Source organism: Pleurodeles waltl, chromosome 10 (assembly GCF_031143425.1).
Source record: "Pleurodeles waltl isolate 20211129_DDA chromosome 10, aPleWal1.hap1.20221129, whole genome shotgun sequence".
Taxonomy (NCBI): Eukaryota; Metazoa; Chordata; class Amphibia; order Caudata; family Salamandridae; genus Pleurodeles; species Pleurodeles waltl.
The window spans coordinates 798286057-798311949 of record NC_090449.1 but is presented as its reverse complement, the minus strand read 5'-3'; the positions used below and the strand labels follow the sequence as shown (position 1 = coordinate 798311949).

At 40.8% G+C, this 25893-nt stretch overlaps 1 protein-coding gene across 2 annotated transcripts in view; it reads left to right on the top strand.

Moving 5' to 3' along the window:
- CPVL (carboxypeptidase vitellogenic like) overlaps nt 1-25893 on the top strand; it is a 627001-nt gene that overhangs the window by 15905 nt on the left and 585203 nt on the right. For both annotated transcript variants that reach the window (XM_069211457.1, XM_069211458.1), the window contains exon 3: nt 11918-12036. In XM_069211457.1, the coding sequence (XP_069067558.1) occupies nt 11918-12036 (119 nt within the window). The remainder of the gene's footprint in view (nt 1-11917; nt 12037-25893) is intronic.

The window sequence follows — 25893 nt, the reverse complement described above, 5'->3', positions numbered from 1 at the left end:
CCACCCACATAAGTAGCTCTGTAATCATGCCTCAGACCTGCCACTACAGTGTCCGTGTGTGCAGTTTTAACTGTAAATTCGACTTGGCAAGTGTACCCACTTGCCAGGCCTAAACCTTCCCTTTTCTTACATGTCAGACACCCCTAAGGTAGGCCCTAGGTAGCCCCAAGGGCAGGGTGCAGTGTATGGTTAAGGTAGGACATATAGTAATGTGTTCATATGCCCAGACAGTGAAATTTTGCAAAATTTGTTTTTCACTGTTGCAAGGCCTGTCCCTCTCATAGGTTAACATGGGGGCTACCTTTAAATCTGATTAAAGTGTAGATTCCCTTTGGAGGCGGATGGACATGTGGAGTTTGTGGTCTCTGAGCTCACAATTTAAAAATACATCTTTTAGTAAAGTTGATTTTAAGATTGTGTGTTTGAAAAGGCCACTTTTAGAAAGTGGGCATTTTCTTGCTTATACCATTTCTGTGACTCTGCCTGTTTGTGAATTCCCTGTCTGGGTCAGTTTGACAGTTGGGCTGGTTGCACCTCACACTAGACTGTGACACAAAGGGAGTTGGGGTGTAGCCTGCATATCCTAATGAGCCATCTGTGCTAGGAGGGAGGGGAGGAGTGGTCACTCACACCAGAAAGGGCTGTGCCTGCCCTCACACAATGCAGTCTCCAACCCCCTGGTGAGTGTCTGGGGCCTGGCCTGGGCAAGGCAGGATTTCACATTCCAAAGAGACTTTACTTTGAAGTAGGCCTACTTCAAAGGAGAAATTGGGTATAAAAAGGGCACCCAAAACCACAGACTTTAGAAACACTTCTGGAACCAAGAGGAATCTCTTCCTGGAGAAAAGCTGAATAGCTGAGGAAGAAGAGCTGCCCTGCCTGTGACTGTGCTTTGTGGAGCTATCCTGCAGTTGCTTCTTCTGCCAGAGTAAGAGGGCAAAGACTGGACTTTGTGTGCCTTCCATCTTGAAAAGAAATCTCCAAGGGCTTGATCTAGAGATTGCTGTCCCTGAGACTTCAAACAAAAGGAGGCAAAGACTTCTCTCTGCCAGCACCTGGAGTCTCTGGAGAGACTTCTACTCTGCCCTGTGGTGCCCATCCAGTTCCTGGGACCCTGAAAGGTGAAGCTGGCAGCCTAGAGACAAGGAAATCCACGCACTGAGCGCCGTGCGGGAAAAAGATTGACGCGACTCTGATCTGTGGCTGAACAAACGACGCGCCGCCGGTTCCGCAGCTGAGAAACAACACTTGCAGGAAATGTGAACGAAGAATCGACGCACGGAGCAGGAGAAAGGACACGCAGCATCACTGGCGGAGACTGGGAGATCACAACCTGCACTGCGGGGTTTTGGGATCATTGTGGATTTCCAACTCACACCCGCCCGTGTGGGGTTATTTTTGACGCACACCTGCCCGTGCGGGGTTATTTTTGACACGCACCAGGTACAATTTCACGCTAGCAGCCCTAGTGTGTGTTTAAAACTACATAAAGACACTTTTTGCATTTTTATTGATAACTTGACTTGTGTATGGTGGATTTTTGTCGTTTTGGTCTTGTTTTGTTTAGATAAATATTTCCCATTTTTCTAAACCTGTGTTGTCATTTTGTAGTGTTTTCATTAAGTTACTGTGTGTGTTGGTACAAATACTTTACACCTAGCACTCTGAAGTTAACCCTACTGCTCTGCCAAGCTACCAAGGGGGTTAGCTGAGGGTGATTCTCTTTTACCCTGACTAGACTGAGGGTCCTTGCTTGAACAGGGGGTAACATGAATGTCAACCAAAGACCCCATTTCTAACACATAGCATCATGGTGGTGTGTTTCTTTGATATTAAAAGAGAGGAGGGTGCCAGAGTTAGAGGTGATGCTCAGCTGAAAGGGTCTACAGAGAAGGCACGAATCCATGCTCCTTTATTGATAGAATTTTACATTTGCAGAATCAAAATATAAATGTTGCAAAGGCTTCCAAATATTGTCGGAGTTCTTGCAGTTCATCTAGTTTGTTTGTATGATTCATCTTGGAAATCATGCTGCATGCCTTCAACAATGCATGGGAATTAAAATGGTAGGGGTGATTTGCTTGCATTTCCATTGGAATAAAGCATAAAGGATACCATTCAGTGTGCAGAATGAAATATTTTTCACTGTCTGCATGGTGGGGAATGGTGGCTGCGACATTCTTAACAGGCATGCAGGCCTTATGCCTGCACAAGTGAACCAGCCATTTGGAGTTTGTTTTATCTTAATATGGTATTTGGGGGGTAGGTTTGGTATGCAAAAGGCCACAAACTGGTGAGGAACCTTCAGGTTGCTTGCTAGATTATTAATTTATTTGAACTAATAGGGGCTTCCTGTTTTCATTGTCTAATGTTGTGAGCGAATTTCACAGGCAAAGTTTACCTTGTCCTTGTGACAGGCAAACAGAGAGCACTAGGCATTGTGTTTTTCTGCAATTTTTATAAAGTTCCTAGAAAACACTATTTGAAAACATGTACCAATGTAAACCAGCCCGTTTTGTCCTTCAATCCCTGGATTCAATGTCATGATGTATTGGGGTTATGAATTATGTTTTTACGGCTAGGAGAACAAGAAATACACTAATTTAGGGTAGGACTGTAATTAATTGACAGTTACCTATATATGACCATGGGGGATTAACACTGTGATTTTTTATTTATTTTTTATTTTTTTTTTTAATTTCTCTATTGTATTGTTGTTTACGGTTTAACTATAAACTGAGTAAAGATTGTCCAAGGCTATCTGATTTTGTGAATTATGATGATTTTTAAGTGTTTTTAACATTGTTAAAATGCAGTGATTTATCTGTGTGTGTGTGTGTGTATTATGGCACCATAAAAGTTCAGGCCGAGTTTTCTAGCCTTTATGAAAACATTTTAGGGACATTTTTAGGGCATTTTAATATGTTTGGTTTATGCTTTATGTCCAAAGAACACACACATTACAATGCCAAATCTTAACGCACCCATACTTTGTATCCCAAATATTTGCATTGTATAATTTTTACATGATTACCACCAGGTCTGGTAATGTACCTGATTGGTAAAACACAATATTGAGTCTAAATTTCTCTCTTCACACTTGCATAATTGTCACAACAAAGATTCACAAACTCAAATTGTTGTTGTTTTTTTTTTTTTTTTTTGTGCCTGCAGTAAAATTAGTGAAACCATTACTCTATTTAATAATTGATCACAAGCTATTTAAGGTCAGGATTGATTGTCTGCAAAAATCAGTTTCTTCTTGTGCATGGAGTCTGATTTAAGTCAGCCCAGTCAACCATTGGATTATATTATTCTTCCTTTTTTCAGCCTTTGGCTTCATGCATTGCCAATCACACCTCAAAGCAATCCAGTCATTCCAGTTGTTTTTCACTGCCATTGACATGCCATTGGCTATTTGGTCTATCATTATGCTTTCTGTGGAGTACGTGCATTGCAGTGCTCTCTTACATCTGCAAAGTAGACTCTGTCAGACACTGTTTTGTCAATTTTTTTTTTTTTTTTTTTTACAAAGAAACAAGGGGAAACAGACTCACTGAGGCACTCCGCCCCAAACACTTTAAAGTTTTAGTATACATATTAAACCATTTAAGTTGTTGATCTGTGGGTGCAGGTCTAGAATCATGACCTGATTCTCTAATGCAGAAGTTCTTAACCTGCTGAGCTGGGGGCTGTTTCTGGTGTTTATAAATCCGTATGACCATGAACCATTATTTTCCATTCTACAGAGCTAAGCCTGGCATCCTTAGGGTGGTCTTACCCCAGACTCTTTGCCTTTCACCTCCTGTATTTGTTGAAACTTTTTGTTGGCCTTTAGAAGTTTACCACTGCCAATCCGTGCTAAAGTGCACGTTCTGCTCCCTTAAGCATGGTAACATTGATGTATGCAGAGTTGGCAAATTTAATTTACAGGTAGGTCCCTTGTAAAGTGGTATTGCATATACCCAGGGCCTGTAAATTAAATGCTACTAGTGGGCCTGCAGCACTGATTGCTCCACCCATTTAGGTAGCCCTGTAAACATGTCACAGGCCTGCTGTTCAAATGATAGAAATGGTTTAGGGATCTTTTGTCTTCCATCTGTGATTCAGTGGGGCCATCAGGAGTCAAAAGATTAAGAAGTGTGTCAGATGACAAATACTCATGAATGACCTGAACCAAACGATACCTTCAAGGTGGCACCCCACTCAGTTACGAATATAACACAAAGTCCCTTTCACACAATTTGACTACTGTGGTCATCTTTAATGTTCTTGCAAGAAATCAGGTGATTTAGTGGCGGGGGAGCCCTGCTTGGGCATCAACCACACTTCTGGTCAGGGTGAACAACAAAAATCACAAAACTAACCTGTGCTTAACTCTCCAATGGTTTGGCACAAAAGCAGTCAGGCTTAACTTGGAGACAAAGTGTAAATAAAGTATTTATGCAGCACACAAACAGTAAAAAAGTAAAAACACAACATAAGAAAAATCCCAAAGCAGTTAATAATAAAATAAAAATACCAGACCAATAAAGATCCAATTACTAGATATTCTGTTTTAAAATTCTAAGTAGCTATTGTGCCTGATCTGTGGCTATCTGGTTGTGTTAGACCGGTTAAAGTCACAAGTTCTGGCCAACTGCGCAAGAGTATGGGAGAAAACGTGAGGAGCTGCCTTTGTCTGTGCTAACATAACATTTCTTTCAGGCTTCGTTCACATACAATGTTAGTTTATTTCTTGAATTTCGCTTACACAGAATGTTGGTATTGGGAATAAAGATGTCCTAGTTGTCTACGCTTTGAGAACCTGAAAAAGTAATCTTGGATTTGGTATATGTAGGAACTTTGAAAATAAATAATATACAATTGTTTAAAACTCGTACAGGAAAAGACGATGGATGTCTTTCCCATGTTGGTAAAGGAAATCCTTGCAAATGTTGCAGATGTCCAACATGTGACACATTCTGATTGGACAATGGAATCTTTTGATCTCAGCCTATGAATTCCTCAATGAATCAGAAATTTCTGTGGACTTAAACGTACTGTTTCACGCTGGACTTGGGAGCATTCTTCAGTTGATCCTGCTTGGGAGCAGTCCCAAACTTTGCCCCGCTGGAGTACTCTTCGTTTTGCCTTTCCCCATGAACACACTTGTCATTGTCCCATTTGCTGATGACCAGAGACTTTGCTTAGCCCTTTTGCCCCTTGTCGCTGTTGCTGGTGACTCATGCCTGGACTTTTCTGCGGACTCTGAGGAAAAAGGGCACCAGGATTTCTATCTCCTAATCATTCCTTAAAATGCTGAAAAATTAGATTTAGGATTTTTCTGACCCTTTGAGAATTCTCTCTTGACAGAGCTTCTAAATGCTGACACTCTATTTATTTTTACTCACTTTTTGCCAACCTTAGTCTATATTTGACACAGATGTTGTTGTTTCAAATTCTTTTGGTCTTATTTTTCCATTTTACTTTTTGTCCTCAAATCTGTTAGCCCAGGACATGTCACTTAGTGACTTCTTCCTGTAAGCACTGTTTCTTTCAAAGACTTGGACGCTCTGTGGTGGTCCTGTATCTATATAGCTTATTCCTGAAAATCGTTACAATTAGTTTGTGTATTAGTTTGTAATAAAACCCTTAATTTATTTCGGACTTGGTCTTCCTTGTGTGGCCACATTGGTCATACAGTAAGAAGAAATGTGATTGGAGATTTGTAAATGCCACTATCTCTTACCTCCAGCTGGGTGAAAGAATTATCAACCTCCTCAAAGCATTTACCGAAGTGTAAAATGCTACAACGGGGCTATTTGCGGCCTCAACCATTACAGGCTATTGCCATTCTCACAGGAAGTGCTTGGCTGATGACAGCCAAGGGCCTACCACCTGGCAATGCACCTCTTGGGGATCAGTAACACACTCCAGCAGAGGCCAGCGGGGCTCAGGCAGTTGTGGTTGTAGTTCCAGCACAGCAGGCTGGTTGCAAGGAGGTCTTTGGAGGTTGTTGAATCCCTGTAGCTCAGACAGGTGGTCACACAACTGGCAATTGGAGTCACTAAGGTAGCCTGTGGTGAAGGGAGCAGGTCCAGTCTTCCTTCTCAGAAAGCAGGCTAGTCATCAAGCAGATGGGAAGTCCTCAGGGGAACAAGGCAGCCCTTCTTCTGTAATATCCACAGGTTCAAGGGTGTACTGACGAATGGCTCTGGAGGTCCAGTATTTATACCTGGAGCCAGTCCTTGAAGTGGGAGGTTTACCTATTCTACCCACAAATCTGGTTCTGGGATGGTCTTCTCTTTCCCTGTCAAGACTCCAAGAAGTCTGGGGTGACAAAAGACTAGTGTATGTTTCCTTTGTGTTTGCTGGAGCAAGTTCTTTGAAGTGAAAGTGGGGCATGGTACAGCTCAAAACCCAGTCATCCTGGCATGATGGCCCACCCTGTCCACATAGTTCCCATTTATCTCACTCTCTGGAAGGAATACAGAACCCAAACAGCAGAGCCATTCAAAGTCATGTGACACAGGATACTGGAAGAAGGCACAAACAGGACAAGAAAATGCCAACTTTTTAAAAGTGACATTTTCAGAATTGATCTAAAATCACAATTTACTACTACAAAGGATGTAAAACTAAAATCCATTTGAGTCCAAACAGCATATCTCCATCTACTCCCAATCAAAACTTATCACTTACTATATATAGTAAGGTAACGTCATGCTAGTAAATGGGACAGATCAGCATTACAACAGCGAAAAATGACTTTAGAAGTTTTTCATGCTAGGAGATGTGAAACCTGTCCTACTTTTTAAATGTCAATGCAACCTGCCCTACGAGCCTTTACAGCATGCATTTGCCATGACTTTATTTGTATTAAAAAGAAAAATTTGGGCTGGCAAAAGGGTTACTTTGCCAGATTGAAATGGTAGCTTAAAGCTGCCATATAGTGGCAGGCCTGAGGCACCTTTTAAAAGGCTACTGAAGTGAGTGGCACCATGATTGCTGCAGGCCCACTAGTAGAATTTAATATACAAGCCCTGGGTACACGCAGTACTATTTACTAGGGAATGCAATTAAACTATTTGTACCAATCAGGTAAATACCAGTTGTACCATGCTTTTAGAAAGTGAGCATAAGCACATCACCATTGGTTAGCAGGGGAAAAAGTGCACAGAGTCCTAATGCCAGCAGAAGTGGGTTCAGCAACGGAAGACAAACATCTGACGGGGTGGGGACCCTGCATAAAGGGCAGTTTAAACACTTCTTTTTATTGATAGGTTCTATGTCCTATAATAAAATAACATTTGTCACATTGACTCCAAACAATTCATGTTTCAATAAAATGGTCACATGTAATTTGTTGTTTTGGTTTGCTTTGTTACACGCCTGGCACAGAGCTTTCCCATGCATAATCAAGGTTATTGTATTCATTCTTGTCATAAGCTGGTTCTATTTTATTTTTGTATGATGGCTGACCTATTGGGCCCAGTTCACAAAAGGATATTCCTAACTTTATAGCTTTTAGCTGCTGAAATACCTTCATTTATAATGGCAAATTACCATTCCTGACCCCCTCCCCCCCCCCCCCCCCCCCAGTATCATGGTTGGTGTGATTTTGCACTTACTAATGGTAACTCCCCTATCTGCTTATCCTTCTTGACCTTTCTGTGAATTTTGATACTCTTTATCAGTATATTCTGATCTCCTCCTTCCATGAGTTGCCACCTCTTCACCTGTATCTTAATAGATCTGTTTTACCTTGCCTGCTTTTACACTGTCTTGGCCTGGTCACAACTAAGTCTGGATTTTTTTTAAATGTATTTATTTATTATTTTTTGGGAAGTTCTGCATAGTTCGGGCCATATTCATCTACTTTTCCCACCTACTCTACTCCCCTGGGCTCTTTCATGTTATGTTCTTTCTTGCCACATTCATACAGATGACTCCCAGATGTCTCTTGCCACTGTAGTAACCCTTGTCTCAGTAAGACTGTCTCGGATACCTCCTCTGTCCAACCCTGGATGTCAACTCACTCCCTCAATCTTAATCCTTCTAAAATAAATATCTGTTCCACCCCCATGCTTGTTCTCCTTTTGTGTTTAACGTTTCCCCTTGACTCTCTTCCTTGATTTGCAGTAGACAATGACCACAGAGGTAATCTTTCGATTTCCCTCTTTTCTTCTAATAGATTTCCACAAATGCCTCATCCTGCTGCTGTCAGCTGTGCTATCTTAGAAAGGTATGCACCTTTTTGAAATTAAAAGCCATTAAGACCCATTTTATACTATTACTTTCTTTTGTCATATTCTGCTAATATTTCCTAGTTAGTCTATTGTCCAATCCCCTCTTTGTTCAGCTTTCCTTTTGACTCCTTCTGCCTTCCTCCATCCGATTTGTTTTCTGCTCCTTTGTTTCTCTACAATGATTACCATTACATTCATGCATGCTTTTTCTTTGATAACTAAACATATCCTCCCTCCCTTACCCTCACTTCAAGAGCACCTGATCTTGTTGAAGTATTTGGTGGAGAGGACAATCTAAACTGAGAATAGAGCACCTCAATATCATTGGAATTAGATCAGTTGGGAGGAGGCTGTGGCTGCACACCCTCCTCAATATGTAATGGGCTGTCACTCTCTGTTCCCTCCTCCCTTCACCACTCTGCATGTCATTTTCTCCTTACATGCCCCAACCACCAAGTGTCCTGTCTCCCTGTCGATCATTGTCTCTGCTTGCCCCTAACCACTGGAACAATCTTCCTTCCTGTATGTACATTCTGCTCTCTCCCTTGATTCTTTGGACTCCCTGCTACTGATGACCTCTCTTCTGCTTCCTACCACTGAGTTTTGATAATTTTAGCACTTTTAGGTCTTGCCTGAGTAGGAGCATTTGCTGATGCTTGTGAGAGCTATTGTTCTAAAAAAAAACAAAAAAAACAAGGCTTACAGCCCACCCATTACTCACTATTGGCTGGCTGCACTTTCATTTCTTTGCTTCTCTTTGGTCCGTGCCTGTAAGTTTCCACCCTTCTTTGTGTGTTTTCCACTTTGATGTAGCATTGACCAAGCACTGATTAATTGCTTCATTAATTTCCTTCCATTTATTGTCTCTAATTCAGTTATGTTTTTCCCTTCTGGCTTTCCAAGTAGCCATTGCTTCTTGTTTGTTGTTGTGTGCCTGTTGCTTTCACACACTGTCTATGTTGCCCCCTTGCCCCTCCCATCGTTGTTTACACCCCCTCCCTCTCCCGTTCTTATTTGCCATCCCTCCATAACCCCTCAGGTCGTTGTTTGCCACTCCTCCTCTTGTTGCTTGTGTTAAAATGTAACCCAATAGTACCCTGTTTTGCTACTTTGTATCACTATAAAGAAGAGATGGTGCTTCCATATGGGGTAATGGTACTCATGTATCTGCTTCAGAAGGACAAAATAGTGGGGCGGCTCTGCCAAAAGTGGAAAATGTGACATCCACAACACAAACTGATCTTCACAGCTATTGCTTACCACCATGAGCTACATTATAGGCACATGTTTGGAATTCATGAAACTGTTTAGTGACTGCAGACATGCCTACACAAATAGGAAGTTCAATTTTAATCTGCTTCAGAGAAAAACAGAAGTTTTGGTATTGTACCCTTTAGGGCCCAGGGCTTGTCTGCATCTGGAAGTGAGCTGCCTTCACATCTAGTGCAGAAGAGACCAGAGAGCTGTAATAGACATGAAACGCGTGCAGCTGCTGTCAGAGCCTGGATGCAACACAAATATTAATTTGTCTTCCCAGAAAACAAAGCTTGCAGAATCTAGTGGCCTCCTCTACTGTGATTAAATATGAGTTACACGTTGCACTCCTGGTGTCTAGTGCAGTGCTGTGTTCCCCTGTCTTGGGTTCGTGGGCGGCATCTTTAGTGGGCAGTGTGGATTACCACTGGAAACCCAATCATTCAGCTGCTGATGGTCACTAATTGAATAATTAAGATTTGCTTGATGTGTACTTGGCTCTTCAGTGCTCATAAGCATGACATTTTGCACCATTGGTTTACTGGCTTTGACTCAAAAATACTGGCTAGGTCTTATCTATCTTCTACCCAAAGGCAAGAAAATGTTCTCTATACAGTTCAGAGACATGTCTTCTATTTTTCATCCAACGCATGTGCTTCCTGTCTGAATACTTATCAGTGGTAAATGTAAAAGGGGCTTGGTCCTCTCTTGGATCACGGTAGTTAGTAACAACCAGCTAATGCCTGTTACCAGGACGTGTTTAAGCGTTCTTGCTGGCAGGGCCGGCTTTAGGGTGGTGGAACTGCTGCAGCCGCACTGGGTGCTGACTTGACGAGAGGAAGGCCTTGACCTCAGGCGCTTCGCTGTGTTTATCAATCGCTTACGATTTTAAAAACACCTGCTGAAGAGTTCATTGTGTGCCTAGCACTCATGTAGCAATAAAAATGTCAAGATAACGCTTGTGGTTAATGTTTTTGCTAGAGAAAGAAATCAGAAGTTTGTCTAGTGACAGTTTTGAATCCCCATAAAGTAGCAGAGAGGGTTAATCTGCAAAGAACAGGTCTTTTTTATGTGGATAGCTGAGTGGATTACTGCTTTTGTCACAGAGATCCTTTTATTTCCAAAGTTCATAAGATGCAGCCCTAATATAGAATAGTGACTGTTGCAAACTATCATCGAAGAGCTGAATGCAAACCGCATGTAATAGGTTAGGACGTTATGTTTTTTTCCCCAACGTCTTTCATTATCTATTCCTATGGTTTGATTGGGTAGATGTATGTTCTTATTAGTAAAGTCATCCTTCACCAGTGCAAGTGAAATGTATGTGAGAGGGGTTATGGAGAGATGAGGGTTGCTTTAACTTGGTGGCAGTAAGGGAATCTGAGGAGGTGGTCATGGGGGGAGGTGCCAAAAATGATTGTCACACTGGCGCCACCAGCGCTAAAACCGGCCCTGCTTGGTGCAACAGGCTTGTGGAACTCTACTACATCTGCTTGCTGTTGTCTGAATCCCTCGTCAATTCACAAGTTGACTGAACAAGCAAAGACAATAGGTCTTGCATAGGCGAGACCGATTGGCTTTCCCAAAACTTGCTAGTTCCTTCAGTTTAGTCTACAATCATGGTTGTAGAGTGCTTGCCCAAAGTGCTCCCACATAAATTCAAACAAATTCGTCAGTGTGCTGACCATGCCATCTCACACTATCTTCTCTCCAAGACTGGGTAATGAGCTTTCGATGGTTTGTGTACCTGGAAAAGTTGTAGGTGAGGAAAATATGCAAGTTGGTGGGTATTTATTGAATGTTTGCGGGTAACTCTGCACCATGACACTTTTACAGATTTACTTTGGTCGAGCAGGTTTATGCCCTTAATTAACATAGTCAAGTGGAGATCATGCACTCAAAATGTGTAGTGGTCTTCTCTTGGACGTTCTCCTTACAGGGTGGGGGAGGGGGGCAATTTACCCATGGAGAAACCAATAACGTTTGCTTCTACAAATGCGCTTTAACGTGACACTTATGGATGTGTAAAAGTCACAGGAGCATTTCAGCATTAGTTCGTGGCATGACATGGGTACTCCTGAGAATGTGCACTCAGTGCAGATAGAAAACTCGAATTGTTTCAGAAATCTATGAAAGCTAAAAATAGACTTAAAGTCAAGCTGTCGGCCTACGTGGGTAAATGTCGGGCTTCCAGCCATTGAGTATTGTTAAATTTGACCCTTTGCTATGGAGTTGGATGTGCCAGATGCAACACATCTGCAAAGAGGGATTTTTTTTTAATGTTGAACTATAGTACGAGGCTAAAGTGTTTTAGGAACATAGTTTCTCCATATCTAAAAATGTATAGATGGGCTTCACATTTCTACACGTTCATTACGCATAAAGAAAAATAATTTCAAACTGTCTTAAAATGTTAATGGTTTCATTTTCAGCAAGAGAGTTGAGTCTTGTGGGCCAGTTGCCAGGGTACAACGTCAAGAGCTACTCTGGATATCTCACAGTGAACAAGACCTACAACAGCAATCTGTTTTTCTGGTTCTTTCCTGCACAGGTAAGATTTCTAAGCTGTAGTCATGACTTGCATGATGACCCCCGAACCCAGACCATTAATGCAATGCAAATCGTCAACTGCATTATTGAAAGGCTACTGGCTTTTCCAAAATGTAGGATATTGTTTGATTTTCACACCCACTTACCTTCCTTTTTGATAAAATATCGTCAGGCCTTGGACATTTTCTTTGTAACAAAGAACCCCATGTACGTCTTGTAATCGTCCTAGGGAAGCTAGTTCAATGCACTTGGAGCACATACAGTGATGCACGTAGTTTGCAATTAACTAATGGGATTTTGCATGAAATGGGTCTGTTACCCTCTGAAAATAGTTTCTATTTTTCAGAGTGTGGTGATGGCTGCAAATGTGGTTATGAAATTGCTCCTCGGAGTTGCATATTGATACCATCACATGTTTAACCTATTGCAAATATGAAGCAAGTGACCTTGTAACAATGTTTTAATATTTTTAAGCTACCCATAGTGTTTGTTGTGACCCCTTTTAAAACCTTGTGTGCACCAACACCATTAAGAAATACCTTACATCTGTGAGCTAACGTTTTATATGCGATTTGAAAATCCAAACCAGTCAAAACACATGCTATCAAGACGAAACAGTGAAGTTTGTCCCAACTTGAATCTGTACATTTTGCAGGAGCTTAGTAGTGAAAATTTAGTTGTGGGAATCTAATTCGGTTGGGATAGAGCCTTCATGCTTCCTGACCTCCGTGCAGCATTTGGTATGTGAATTATACCGCCATACTTCGGCACCCTTGAGATTACAATGGTATTTAATGCTCAGCTCGTACACGGGTGACCTAATTCTTAGCAGAATACAACAAGTAATACGAAGTGTGTCAGTTGCTCTGCCGCCCAGTATCATGGGACTCGCCGAACTGAACTTAGGTGTGTTATTTGAACAGTGCTAACAAAGATGGTGTTGTGGCGGACACGAGTCTGCAGGATGATTTCCAGTTAGATCCTTTATTACGTAAGAGACGTAGGCAGCACACAGTGATTTTCGTTGACTGCTCAAGATCCGGCACCAAGTGACTCGATCTGGAAGGGTTCAACTAGAACACCAGTGAACACATTCTGAAGTGGAACGTATACACCGTTCCAAAGTAAATAGAACATTACACACCTTCCCTCCTAATAGGAACAAAACAACAGTTCAAAGTAAACTCGGAATACAAATTATGACAATAACATCACCATTTGCACAGATCATTCAAATAAAAACAAGCCATACATTCTACCCTAGATTTACATTGGCATTGTTAATCCAAAATATAGTCCTGCAGGTACTTGAGGACAAGTCGAGTTTCTCCTGTCTACTCTTCTAGAGGATACAAAGGATGATATTGTCTGTACTTCAGCCTGGCATGACATTAGTGGGTTCCAAATCAGCCGTGACCACACCTACCCCATCATCATCATCACCACCACCCGCAGCTTGTAACCCCGATCCGGTCACCTGCATCCCGGCTGAATTATGCATTTCACACTCGCCTCCGAGCCACTGGTCATCTCAGCCTGTGTGCTTTCAGTGGCCACTCCACCGTCCGTTTCAACACTGTTCCTGATAAAAGCAGCACATCTCTTATTCCACCTCTTCCCATTCTCCACGAGTATTGCATGCTTGGACACCTTCACCACACAGGCACCTGGGCAAAACTTTGAACTGCTTGTCGTCCGACTATGAGGTCTTGTGATTTTTCATCACATGTCCATCCAGGAACTGTACATCTTTCACACTGTTCACCTTGTCATATCTCTCCTTACCTTTCCTTGGAAACTACTCCACCCTTCTATGCATGTCTTTCAAGTCCGGTAGTCTCATCATATTCTGTCCAATACTGATCGTGGCAACAACTCGCATGAAGAGTGTCTACCCCTCAGTTACACAAATGGGGACACCCCAGTAGATGAGTGTGGGGTATAAAGGTAACTCCATAACCTATATTGGACTGACTTTCTGACATCACCACCAGATGACAAGGCAATCTTAATACGTTCCCCAAGCATTCTATTGAGCCTTTCCACCATGCTGTTGCCTTGTGGACTATATATTGCAAATGAATAATGTTTGATACTATATGAATTGAGGAATGCCTGTATGGTACCAGACTTAAACTGCACCCCATTGTTGGAGACCAAAGCTAGGGGAACACCCTCTCTTCTGAACAAAATGGTAAGCGGGCCTTGCAAAATCATAAAAATGTTACTAGACCTGCAGGTCGAGTAACTTGAATAATCTACTCAACCTAACTGTAATGTACTTGACCTGTAAACAAATCTCAAATTGTGTGATCCTAGGCATATAGTTTAGAGTCACCTTTTTCTTCATTCTTGCGTATGATTGTACCTTCAAATATGTGACCTCAGCATTACTGCAGTACAAAAAAACCTCTTTTCCTTGATTAAGTAGACTAAAGTTTCCTGCATGTGTCACAAGAATCTAGCCCACATATGGGGGCACATGATCCATGACTTGATTTTAGTTTACTAATAGCATTGCCATCAGGGCAGGAGTGTTTCTCTGTTTGTTTAAACACTCACTTTTAATACATATATTACTAAACCATGATGTGGTAGCATACTGTCATCTACACAAAGTAAATTTCCAAGAAATGTCCAAAAAAACTTTCCACTAACTTGCAGCTTTACAGATAAAACTATATAGTCTATTAACAATCTGTGAAAAATGAGTTTCAGAAAACATATCCTTTGCATATCCACACAAAGTATTCCAATTTGTTTTCATCCCATTAAAATAGTTTTTTTCCATCACACAGATACAGAAAACGGGCTTTCACAACTACTGAAATAAATGTGGAATGTTTGTACAGTTGACTTAGTCATTTAAATTTACATGTGATAGAATGTATGAGTGTCTGTATGGGTGGGTGAATGGGTGCATGAGTAACTGTATGGGTGAGTGAGTGTGTGTGTGAGTTATTATATGGATGTGTGACTGGGTACATCATTGGCTGTTTGGGTGAATCCCTGTATGCATGAGTGCTTGTATATGGTGAGTGACTCGGTGTGTGAGTGCCTGTATGCGTGAGTGACTGGGTGCATGAATGACTGTATAACTGAGTGATTGGGTGTGAGAGTGACTGGGTGAGTGATACCATGCATTAGTGTTTGTATGCCTAAATGACTGGGTGGGTAACTGGTTGTTTAGGTGAATCACTAGGTGTAAGAGTGATTTCATAGGTGAGTGAGAGGGTATAGTTGTTGCCGTATGGCTAACTAAGTGGGTGTATAAGTGGGTCTCTGTGACTAAGTGGGTGCATAAGTGGTATATGAGTGAGTGGGTATAGTAGTGTTGTATAGATGACTTAATGGCTGAGTGGTGTATGTGTGACTGAGTGATAGTATATCTGTGGATGAGTGAGTAAATGAGTGAACGTATAAGTGACATGTACAGTTGTATGAGTACTTGCATGACGCAGTGAGTGTGCCTGTCAGATACTGCATAGGCCAGAAACCAGAAATCACACTGTTACACATAAAGAGTATTTAAGAGTAAACAATGGTCAATCGGAAATAAATTATTTTCTGCCACTCTATTATCTTCAAAATTTTGATGGCACATGTCTCCAAATACTGTTGGACAAAAAAGAATACAAATGTTAGTATGATGCATATAAGAGATGTAAAACAAATCCGTATACATTAATTATACTATAGTAGTATAACACAATTTACTAAAACATTTCATGTTTCCTATTTTATGTTCTCAGTTTCTTCATGCTAGTACCACCCTTTATGTTTTGGATATCCTTTTGTTGACATGCTGACATGCCAAATGATGTCTTAAACATTGAAAATTCATATAGAGAAACCGTACATTTGTTTTATAGTAGAAATCCTTTGACTACATTTATCCACAATTCATTTTTGATATCTTTTTAAAGACATGATCCCCAATAGGCTGAATGATATCTTAAGCAGTATATTTGAACACAGAAGACTGTGTTTCAAATTTTCTTAAATAAATTGTGCTTAAAACTTTAGCTGAAGGAATAGTAGGTAAAAATTAAGAATTAGGAAGTTTGAAAGGCAGTTTTTGTTTCAATTGTAGACATCTGTCATTGCACTCCGTCCACCCAGTTTGTCTTTAAATATATGGTATAATGTCCTTATGTAATATTTAGGCCTTTATAGAAGATAACCGCCAAAGTACAGTTTGTAACAACAAAACCAATATTTGTTGGTGCCATGTTGGCTTGCCACTAAATTTAAGTTGTATTCTAAGTTTCCATCATTTTTTGAAGTTTGTAAACAAAATCTCCGGCAGACATATTTTGAAGAATAACTCCTGTTTTTAGAATATGATTTACTACATACAAAAGTCCAGACAAGGCATTGTCAAATAGAAGGTGAAATATGTATGGGATATACTGTCTGAATCTTTGATCCTCTGAATTTAATCGTGTTGATCGGTATTCAGCTGCTGGTATTTGTATGGGCCAGTCATCATACCGTCCTCCTAGTCCAGTGGGAAACAAGTGTGGAAAACAGCGAGCATCTAAACCTTTTTTCCCCGTACATTTATGGAAGCTCTGTTAGCCTGCTTCATTTGGAAAAGGCCAATAGCATCACCAATGACGTCTTTGGAATGTAGCAGATGTATGCTGTACTGCTAATTTTTTTTCTATTTGTCCCCTTCCTGGCATCCTGTCACCTTCAACATTCGGGGAATCAGGTTCCGCATCAACATTTTTATGATAAACATTCTTTTATATCCGGTATAAAGTTGCTTGTTTAACTTTATTAACATTGACTAACTCTTGCCAAATTGTTTTAACCCCTTCTGTGCTGAGGACGTAATGGTTACGTCCTGCGGCACAGTGCTAGCGCTCCCTCTTTGGGGTTCTCCCCCCAACCCCCCAAGTCAGGGATGGAAGGGGGAAGCCCTTCCCCTTCAACCACCGAACCCCCACCCCCCAGGTGACGTCAGCGCGTGCGCTGACAATCACAATGCCACCATCTTCGCGCTGGAAGCTCAGCTATTGGTATTAGGCCGATCTGCCCCCAGGGGGGCAGAAACCTCTAGACGCCAGGGCAAATAGTTTTTTGGTGGTTTTTTTTTTTTTTTTGAGATTTGGTGCGACCCATTAGGCAAGGGTCGCTCCCCTGAGGGGCAAATTGTATTTAGACCATTTCTGCCCCCCTTGGGGGCAGATTGGCCGATTGTAGGTCAGTCTGCCCCCAAGGGGGGCAGAAACCACTAGGCACCAGGGATCTTTTTTTTGCGCCGTCACGCAAGGGGAATGACCTTGTAGACAAGGGTCGCTCCCCGGGGGGGGGGTCAAATTTATTTTAGGCCATTTCTGCCCCCCCCTGGGGAAAGATCGGCCTATTGGTATTAGGCCGATCTGCCCCCGGGGGGCAGAAACCTCTAGGCGCCAGGGCAAATTGTTTTTTTGGGGTTTTTATTTATTATTATTTTTTTTATTTTTTTAGAGATGGGGAGCGACCCATTAGGCAAGGGACGCTCCCCTGGGGGCCAAATTGTATTTAGACCATTTCTGCCCTCCCTTGGGGGCTGATTGGCCGATTTTAGGTCAATCTGCCCCCAAGGGGGCAGAAACCACTAGGCACCGGGGATTTTTTTTTTTGGCGCCAATGTCACGCAGGGGGAGCGACCCCATAGGCAAGGGCCGCTCCCGGGGAGGGGGGTGGGGTACAAATTTATTTTAGGCCATTTCTGCCCCCCCTGGGGCCGGCTGAGCTAGAGGCCAAAATCCACAGGTAGGCACTGTTTTCTATGAAAAAATTTGATGTGTCCACGTTGTGTTTTGGGCCATTTCCTGTCGCAGGCGCTAGGCCCACCCACACAAGTGAGGTATCATTTTTATCGGGAGACTTGGGGGAACGCTGGGTGGAAGGAAATTTGTGGCTCCTCTCAGATTCCAGAACTTTCTGTCACCGAAATGTGAGGAAAACTTGTTTTTTAAAAAAAAAAAAAATTTAGCCAAATTTTGAGGTTTGCAAAGGATTCTGGGTAACAGAACCTGGTCAGAGCCCCACAAGTCACCCCATCTTGGATTCCCCTGGGTTTCTAGTTTTCAAAACTGTGCTGGTTTGATAGGTTTCCCCAGGTGCCGGCTGAGCTAGAGGCCAAAATCCACAGGTAGGCACTGTGTTTTCTATGAAAAAATTTGATTTGTCCACGTTGTGTTTTGGGCCATTTCCTGTCGCGGGCGCTTGGGGGAACGCTGGGTGGAAGGAAATTTGTGGCTCCTCTCTGATTCCAGAACTTTCTGTCACCTAAATTTGAGGAAAATGTGGGGTTTTTAAGCCAAATTTTGAGGTTTGCAAAGGATTCTGGGTAACAGAACCTGGTCAGAGCCCCACAAGTCACCCCATCTTGGATTCCTTTAGGTCTCTAGTTTTCAAAAATGCACAGGTTTGGTAGGTTTCCCTAGGTGCTGGCTGAGCTAGAGGCCAAAATCTACAGTTAGGCACTTTGCAAAAAACACCTCTGTTTTCTTTAAAAAAAATTGATGTGTCCATGTTGCGTTTTGGGGCGTTTCCTGTCGCGGGCGCTAGGCCTACCCACACAAGTGAAGTATCATTTTTATCGGGAGACTTGGGGGAACATAGATTAGCAAAACAAGTGTTATTGCCCCTTGTCTTTCTCTACATTTTTTCCTTCCAAATATAAGAGAGTGTGTAAAAAAGACATCTATTTGAGAAATGCCCTGTAATTCACATGCTAATATGGTCACCCCGGAATTCAGAGATGTGCAAATAACCACTGCTCCTCAACACCTTATCTTGTGCCCTTTTTGGAAATACAAAAGTTTTCTTGATAGCTATTTTTCACTCTTTATATTTCAGCAAATGAATTGCTGTATACCCGGTATAGAATGATAACACACTGCAGGGTGCAGCTCATTTATTGGCTCTGGGTACCTAGGGTTCTTGATGAACCTACAAGCCCTATATATCCCCGCAACCAGAGGAGTCCAGCAGACGTAATGGTATATTGCTTGCGAAAATTTGACAATGCAGGAAAAAGTTAGAGTAAAACGTAGAGAAAAACTTATGTTTTTTTCACCTCAATTTCAATATTTTTCTTTTTCAGTTGTTATTTTCTGTAGGAAACCCTTATAGGATCTACACAAATGACCCCTTGCTGAATTCTGAATTTTGTGTACTTGTCAGAAATGTTGCGGTTTCCGGGATCCAGCATTGGTTTCATGCCCATTTCTGTCACTGACTGGAAGGAGGCTGAAAGCACAAAAAACGTAAAAGTGGGGTATGTCCCAGTAAAATGCCAAAATTGTGTTGAAAAATTAGGTTTTCTGATTCAAGTCTGCCTGTTCCTGAAAGCTGGGAAGCTGGTGATTTTAGCACCGCAAACCCTTTGTTGATGCCATTTTTAGGGAAAAAACCACAAGCCTTCTTCTGCAGCCCCTTTTTCCCATTTAAAAAAAAAAAAAAAAAAACGAAATTTGCACTGTATTTTGGCTAATTTCTTGGCCTTTCTTCTGGGGAACCCACAAAGTCTGGGTACCTCTAGAATCCCTAGGATGTTGGAAAATAAGGACGCAATTTTGGCGTGGGTAGCTTATGTGAACAAAAAGTTATGAGGGCCTAAGCGCGAACTGCACCAATTAGCCAAAAAAAGGCTCGGCACAGGAGGGGGAAAAGGCCTGGCAGCGAAGGGGTTAATCTTAGTTGGTACACCATTTACTAGGTTAAGAAGTGGCTCTTGATGGTCTTTGTATATTCCTACAGTTTCAACATTTTTTAAAAGTCTAATGGCAAATACACTAGTCTTCCTTTAAGACCTTTCAACAACTCTGTTGGATGTATTTTACCTGTTTTTGGTTCCAGTCGTATAATCGCTTGAAATTCATGTAACGATTGTATAAGGATAAAATTGTATACATTTAAGTCTCATAGTTGTTCTGAAATAGTCACAAGTTCTAAGCTGTTATGCACTGGTCTAGCTGGTGTTTTCTTGTCCTCTAAATTATCATACCAGTACTTAGATATAACTTGCTGAATGGACAACTCAAAATGCTCATATGCAAATAAATGAGCAACAAATCCATGCCACTTTTCTCTGTTTTCCCTTTCATTTTTGGAAAATATATCTACATTTGTGTTTGACTTTTGTAGTGAGTGCGTCTGCAGCAAATGCAATTATAGTTTGTTTTTTCAGTTGTAGTAAATTTTATAATCTCTTATTCAAAATTGTCAGTAGATGTGCCTGTGCTCTTTTCCTCAAAACTTGTACCTACAAATTTCACATTCTCCCTAGATTCCTCTAGAGTAACCAAAGAACTGGAATTGCACATCCTCACAAACTTTCTCTACTTCTTGAATGGTACCGTGCAAAAGTACTCTATTCATCACTCCTAAACATAATGCTGGAGTCTTCGCATAGTAAAGTCTCCTAGCTAAACTTTGTATTTTTCAATGGTGAACTGCAAACATTCTAAAGTGATAAAAGGTGCTTTGGCACACTTTCTTCTATAAACATGCTATTAAATGTCCTTGTAAATTGTTAAACTTTCTTACCTTCCATGGATCTAATTCTTGCAAAATAACTTTTTTTTTGTGTGAGGCTGCTACATGGAAACTCGCGTACAAAGATCCGTTATAAATTAATAGACTCCTGCTGAATGCTCCAGCCATGCATTTTTTTACAGTTCCATTTGTAAACAGGGCCCTGTCTACGCCTTCCCTGAAGCTCTTCAGCTATCACCTCATATTTCTAGGAACAATCTCCTTTCTCAATAGGACTCACAGCCTTCGTTTCATAACATTGGCCAGTTCAATCAACTGCATGTTCTAATGCAGGGGTTCACAAACTTTTTTAACCTTTGGCTCCCTTGACCTATTGGCCGCAGCTCCCAGTTATGTCTCTTTATTTGACTGGTGGGGGGATGTAAGCCAGGACTCGGGAGCAATTCAATTTTTCTCCCTGAAAATTATTGGGATGAAGCCGATAAAGTGCTTCTGCGATAGGGCCTTGTTTTTAGTGACTTGGAGTATGCACTGCCAGTAATTTGCTGCCACAGGCCAGTGCATAACATTCTTGTCACGCTATTTATGCCTGCCATAGCGCTTTTTCCTTGCTCCCGGCAGGTTAAAAAAAAAATAGAGTATTTTTGATCTCAGATGCTGCAGCACCACACTTGAAAGTCCCACATATGACAATAGACCTGACTCAGGAGTGGGGTAGATTGCAGTGGGGTAGTCTGGAGTAGAGAAGAGTGTATTGACATGGAGTGGGAAAGACTGGAGTGCGGTAGATTTGGTGGATTATGGTGGGGTAGATTGGAGTGGATTGGGGTAGTTTGGGGTTGGGTAATTTGGGGTGAAGTTGGGTAGAGTGTAGTGAGATGGATTGGGGTGGAGAGGGCCAGATTGGATTTGACTGGGGTGGGGTAGATTGGAGTTGAATGTGGTAGAGTGGAATGGATTATAGTAGATTGAGGAAGAGTGGAGTGGGGTAGATTGGGTGGATTGGAGTGGGTAGATTTGGTAGAGTGAAATGGAGTGTGGTAGATTAGGGTGGAGTGGATTGGGTGGACTAGGGTAAGTAGATTGGTGTGGGGTAGATTGGTGTTGAGTGTAGTGAGTGGGGTGGAGTGTATTTGGCTAGAGTGGAGTTAGATAGAGTGGGAAGAGTAAATTGGGGCGGGTTAGATTCTGGTGGAGTATATTGGTGTGGGGTAGATTGGAGTAGGATAGTTTGGGGTGAAGTAGAGTGGAGTGACATAGGGGTAGATTGGAGTGGGGTAGATGGGGAAAAGTGGAATGTAGTGGATTGAGGTAAAGTGGAGTGGGGTACATTGGAGAGGAGAGAAGTAAATTAGAGTGGAGTAGGGTAGATAGGAGTGGGGTAGATTGGAGCAAAGTGGGGTAGATTTGAGTGGAGTGCAGTAAATTGTTTGGTGTGGGATAGATTGGGGTGGGGTTGATTGGGTTAGATTGAGTGGCGTGGAGTGGGGTAGATTGGAGTGGCTTGGAGTAGATTGGGTTGGAGCGGAGTAGATCTCACACAAGGAAAGTTCTACTCGGCAATGTAAGATGGCCATCGACAGCTCAAACCCTCGTGGAGCAATTGAGCTAATAAAAAATAATATACTATTTCTAAAAAATCCAATTGTTCAGAATTTTATGTATGTGCAAATAGGAGATTAAACACTCTTCAAATTAAGACTCTGATGTAGGTGTTAAGGTTATTGTTGCATTTACCAAAAACAATGAGTTTATTTATGTACCTTAGTCACAATACTGCATGTTTGTATCAGTGTTTATTTTCATTGGACCATGCAACATTACATTTCCCAAAGCCCATCAAAAGATTAGCATAAGTTAGTGCTACATAGCTACCCACTACAATTCAACAAATTGTTTTCATTATGACCATTCTAAATGGCAACCCAACAAAAATGTTCAATACCACATTATGTCTGCCATGTTTTCAAAGAACATAATCAAATAAGTGACATCTGTTATAATTAATGCATCACATATATCATAATTGACTGAGAACAATAGTGGAATAATTCTATATTAAGTGTAGTAATTTGTGTGAACCCAAACAGAATAATTCTAATGTTTGTGAGAACAGCATTTCTTGATGGATAAGTGTCATAGACTGAGTATTTCTTCAGTCTTAGTCAATAATAGAGTTGATAAATTGATTATTTACAAACACTCCTTTTCTTTCTTCACTTTTTGAGTTTTCATTCATGGAGCATTTCGGCACACATTTCTTCTGACCCCTCTCTTTCCTTATCTGTGCATTTTTTTTTTTTTTTTTTTTGGAGCTTTGTGTCCTGTTAAAAAAAAAAAAAAAAAAACAATTTGGCATCTGATATAAAACATTGTTGTCCACTCACCACATTATAATTTTCCTTCACATCTGATTCTTTTTCCGATGAAGTAGGATTAACAAACTGTGATATGCAGTGAACCACACTTCTGTTATCTTTATGTAACTATATGTATATATATATACACACACAGATGTGTATACATTCTGTACTTAATAACCTTGACATTCCCATTTGAATTTCTTAAGTTTGCAAACTGAAAACTTGACTTGATGTTTGACCAATTTGTCTGATTCTGTAAGAAACCTTTCCATCACAGGGTTAGTAATCTTCACTCATATTTTGCTTTCATGGTTGCCTCAGAATCTTCCAATATGTCAGGTTGTTTTTTAGCATGTTCCCCCAAGATTTGATCATTCTTTTTGACTGTTTTTTAGGCACTTGTTCCCATTCTGTAAAGAATGGTATGTTTGCTTCACCCTCAAAGTGGAAATTGCATGATCCTCTGACTATAAGTAATCAAATCATGCTACAGGTTGCAGGTCAGAGAGGTGATTCCCCAGCGTTTATCTCATGTCAGTTTTGTGTTTCAGTTTTTTTGTAGTTTCTTTTGCAATCCATTTTCAGTTTCCACTTCTGTATTTACCCCAGGTTGTTGTGCTCTATTTTGCCAGCTGTCTTATCAAAGCTGCTTTTCATCCCGTCCTCATAAACATAGGCACAGTGACATTGTCCCTCATGCAATTTCATCATCTCTTTCATTCGCTCTGTTGGTGGTGATGATGAAAGAATGAGGTATTTCTTAAAGAGTAAGAGAAAATGTGTCCGGCAACACTGTAATCTCTAATGATATAATAGCTATATAAGAAAGTGTGGCCTTAAGTTAGGAGTGCATATGTGAGATCCAATGAAGAGATGCAAACAGGTGAAATCCTTTTTCTCCTGCTAGCACGTTTGGCAGTGGATACTTAATTACAACAACATTTTTTTTATTTTTTATTTTTATTTTTTTTAGGGCCCTTTGATCTAAAGTTAGGTGCGTTCTTGATTACTACGTTCAGAACCAACCACTCTGTTGCTGGTACTTGTTCAGTCACCCCCTTCTACCACAGTCTGCCATTTTTTTTACCTGACTTTCTCATGCTCAATGATAGTTATTATTTTTCTTACTTTAGCAGCCACAGCTCCCTTCTTCAGTTTAATTTTGTGGACATATGTCTTTAGACACCCCAATTCCAAACTAAATATTTCTAGGCAGTCTTTCTTAAAAGAAATAACTCCATATTCCACATGATGTACCTTCGCCTCAGGTTGTGCATTGGGAATCAAGAACATCCCATGCTCTGTCTGATGAGATTACCCTATTATGTTCTCTCCTTTCAATGAGACCTACATCCTGCCTGTTGCTGTTATATTTTTGAATCCAGAAACTAACCTTTCATTTTATTATCCATCTACCATGTCCCTCAGGTCTCATACACATTTTAGTAATGTTTTTTTCCTCTACAGAATTTTGGATGAACTGCTTTTGAAAAAAATAAATAAATAAGACAAGAACTGGAGCCAAACATTTCAACGTTTTTGTCTTTTTTCACCCAGTATGAAGAATTGTTTGTTCCTTTTATTTCTCAGCAGCAATATATTCTGTTCCAAAACATTTCTCACTTGTTATGATTTCCTCACAAAACTCCCTTCCTCCTAAATGATATCATGTAACACCCACTTTTCCCACATGTATTGCTAACCGCTTGCAGCACCGGGCATTGCTTACTAGTAGATTCCACTAGGTCACATCTAAAACATTAGCCATTAAATCTGTACTTGTCTAAAACCTGTTTATACGATTTAAACACTGTGTTTACCTCCCATGTTTTTGTGCAGTATTTCTTAATTTCATTTACACATAGCAGTGTGCCTTCTTTTCTCTTAGCAACTATTAATTCTTCAATTAATGGTAGTTCATCTTTCATCCAATACTCTTTACACACTATTGGTAATAGTTGAGTACAAATTGGTCTCTAATGTTAGGGTTTGTTAGTGCTCTGAGTTTGTACGTGGCAACTAATTTTCTTAGCGCCTTAACAGACACCTTCTCCCTTTTTTCTGTACTCTGCCTCCAAATTGGTATTGTCTAAGAATTGTATTTATTTTTGGTAAGTATTGAAAGTCTTGTTTGTTTTTACACAAATATTAAATACATTCAGCCCTCAATTCGCTTCTTGATCTAATTCCAACAGAGTTTCTCAGACCTGTTGTCCTTTTGTTCTAAGGCAGTGTTGAATAAGCTACAATTCTTTCTTAAGTTTGGTTCATATACACAAACTTCCATATTTCTGGAAAAATGTTTTCAATGTGTTCTGTGGTATGGTGGCTCATCTAGGTGACTCAAAAAAGGAGGTGTAAGATACCTTTTGCATTGCATCTTCCTTCATAGTGTATCATAATAATTCAAAAGACTGTCCATGGCATTTCCATAATGAAACTCTCAAAGATTGTTCCTATGGATGATACCAAAATCCAAAACCCACTTAATAGCCCTTATATCTATTGACTAGATTCTAAAAATTATACCAACCACCCAGCATCTTTTTCATACACAAAACAAAAATAAAATAACACAACACTTCTCGAACCTACTGGTTTTGTAAAAAATAAAATAAAAATAATAATAATGATATCAGATAATATTCTAAATAGTTAGCTAACAATCTGTAAAACAATGTTTTTATTTTGTCCAGCCACCTACATTGGTAGGCCTTTCTCTATCTCTAGAAACATGGTGTGCCAGCCACCGAGGATTAGTTTAGGCACTATACTCTTAATTTCTATTCCTTCTCTCCCTACACGATTGTCCTCAGTGCAAGACTTGTATACATCCTTCTTCCTACACACCACAGCAATGCATTCCACCACAGTGCGTTACATTGTGTACAGCTTTGGTGCTCAGCCTGAATGCTTAACTTCTGAGTTCCTGAGACGCCTTATTGCTTTACAACAATGCATCAACTAGACCACAACACTTTCCATGCATTTCAATG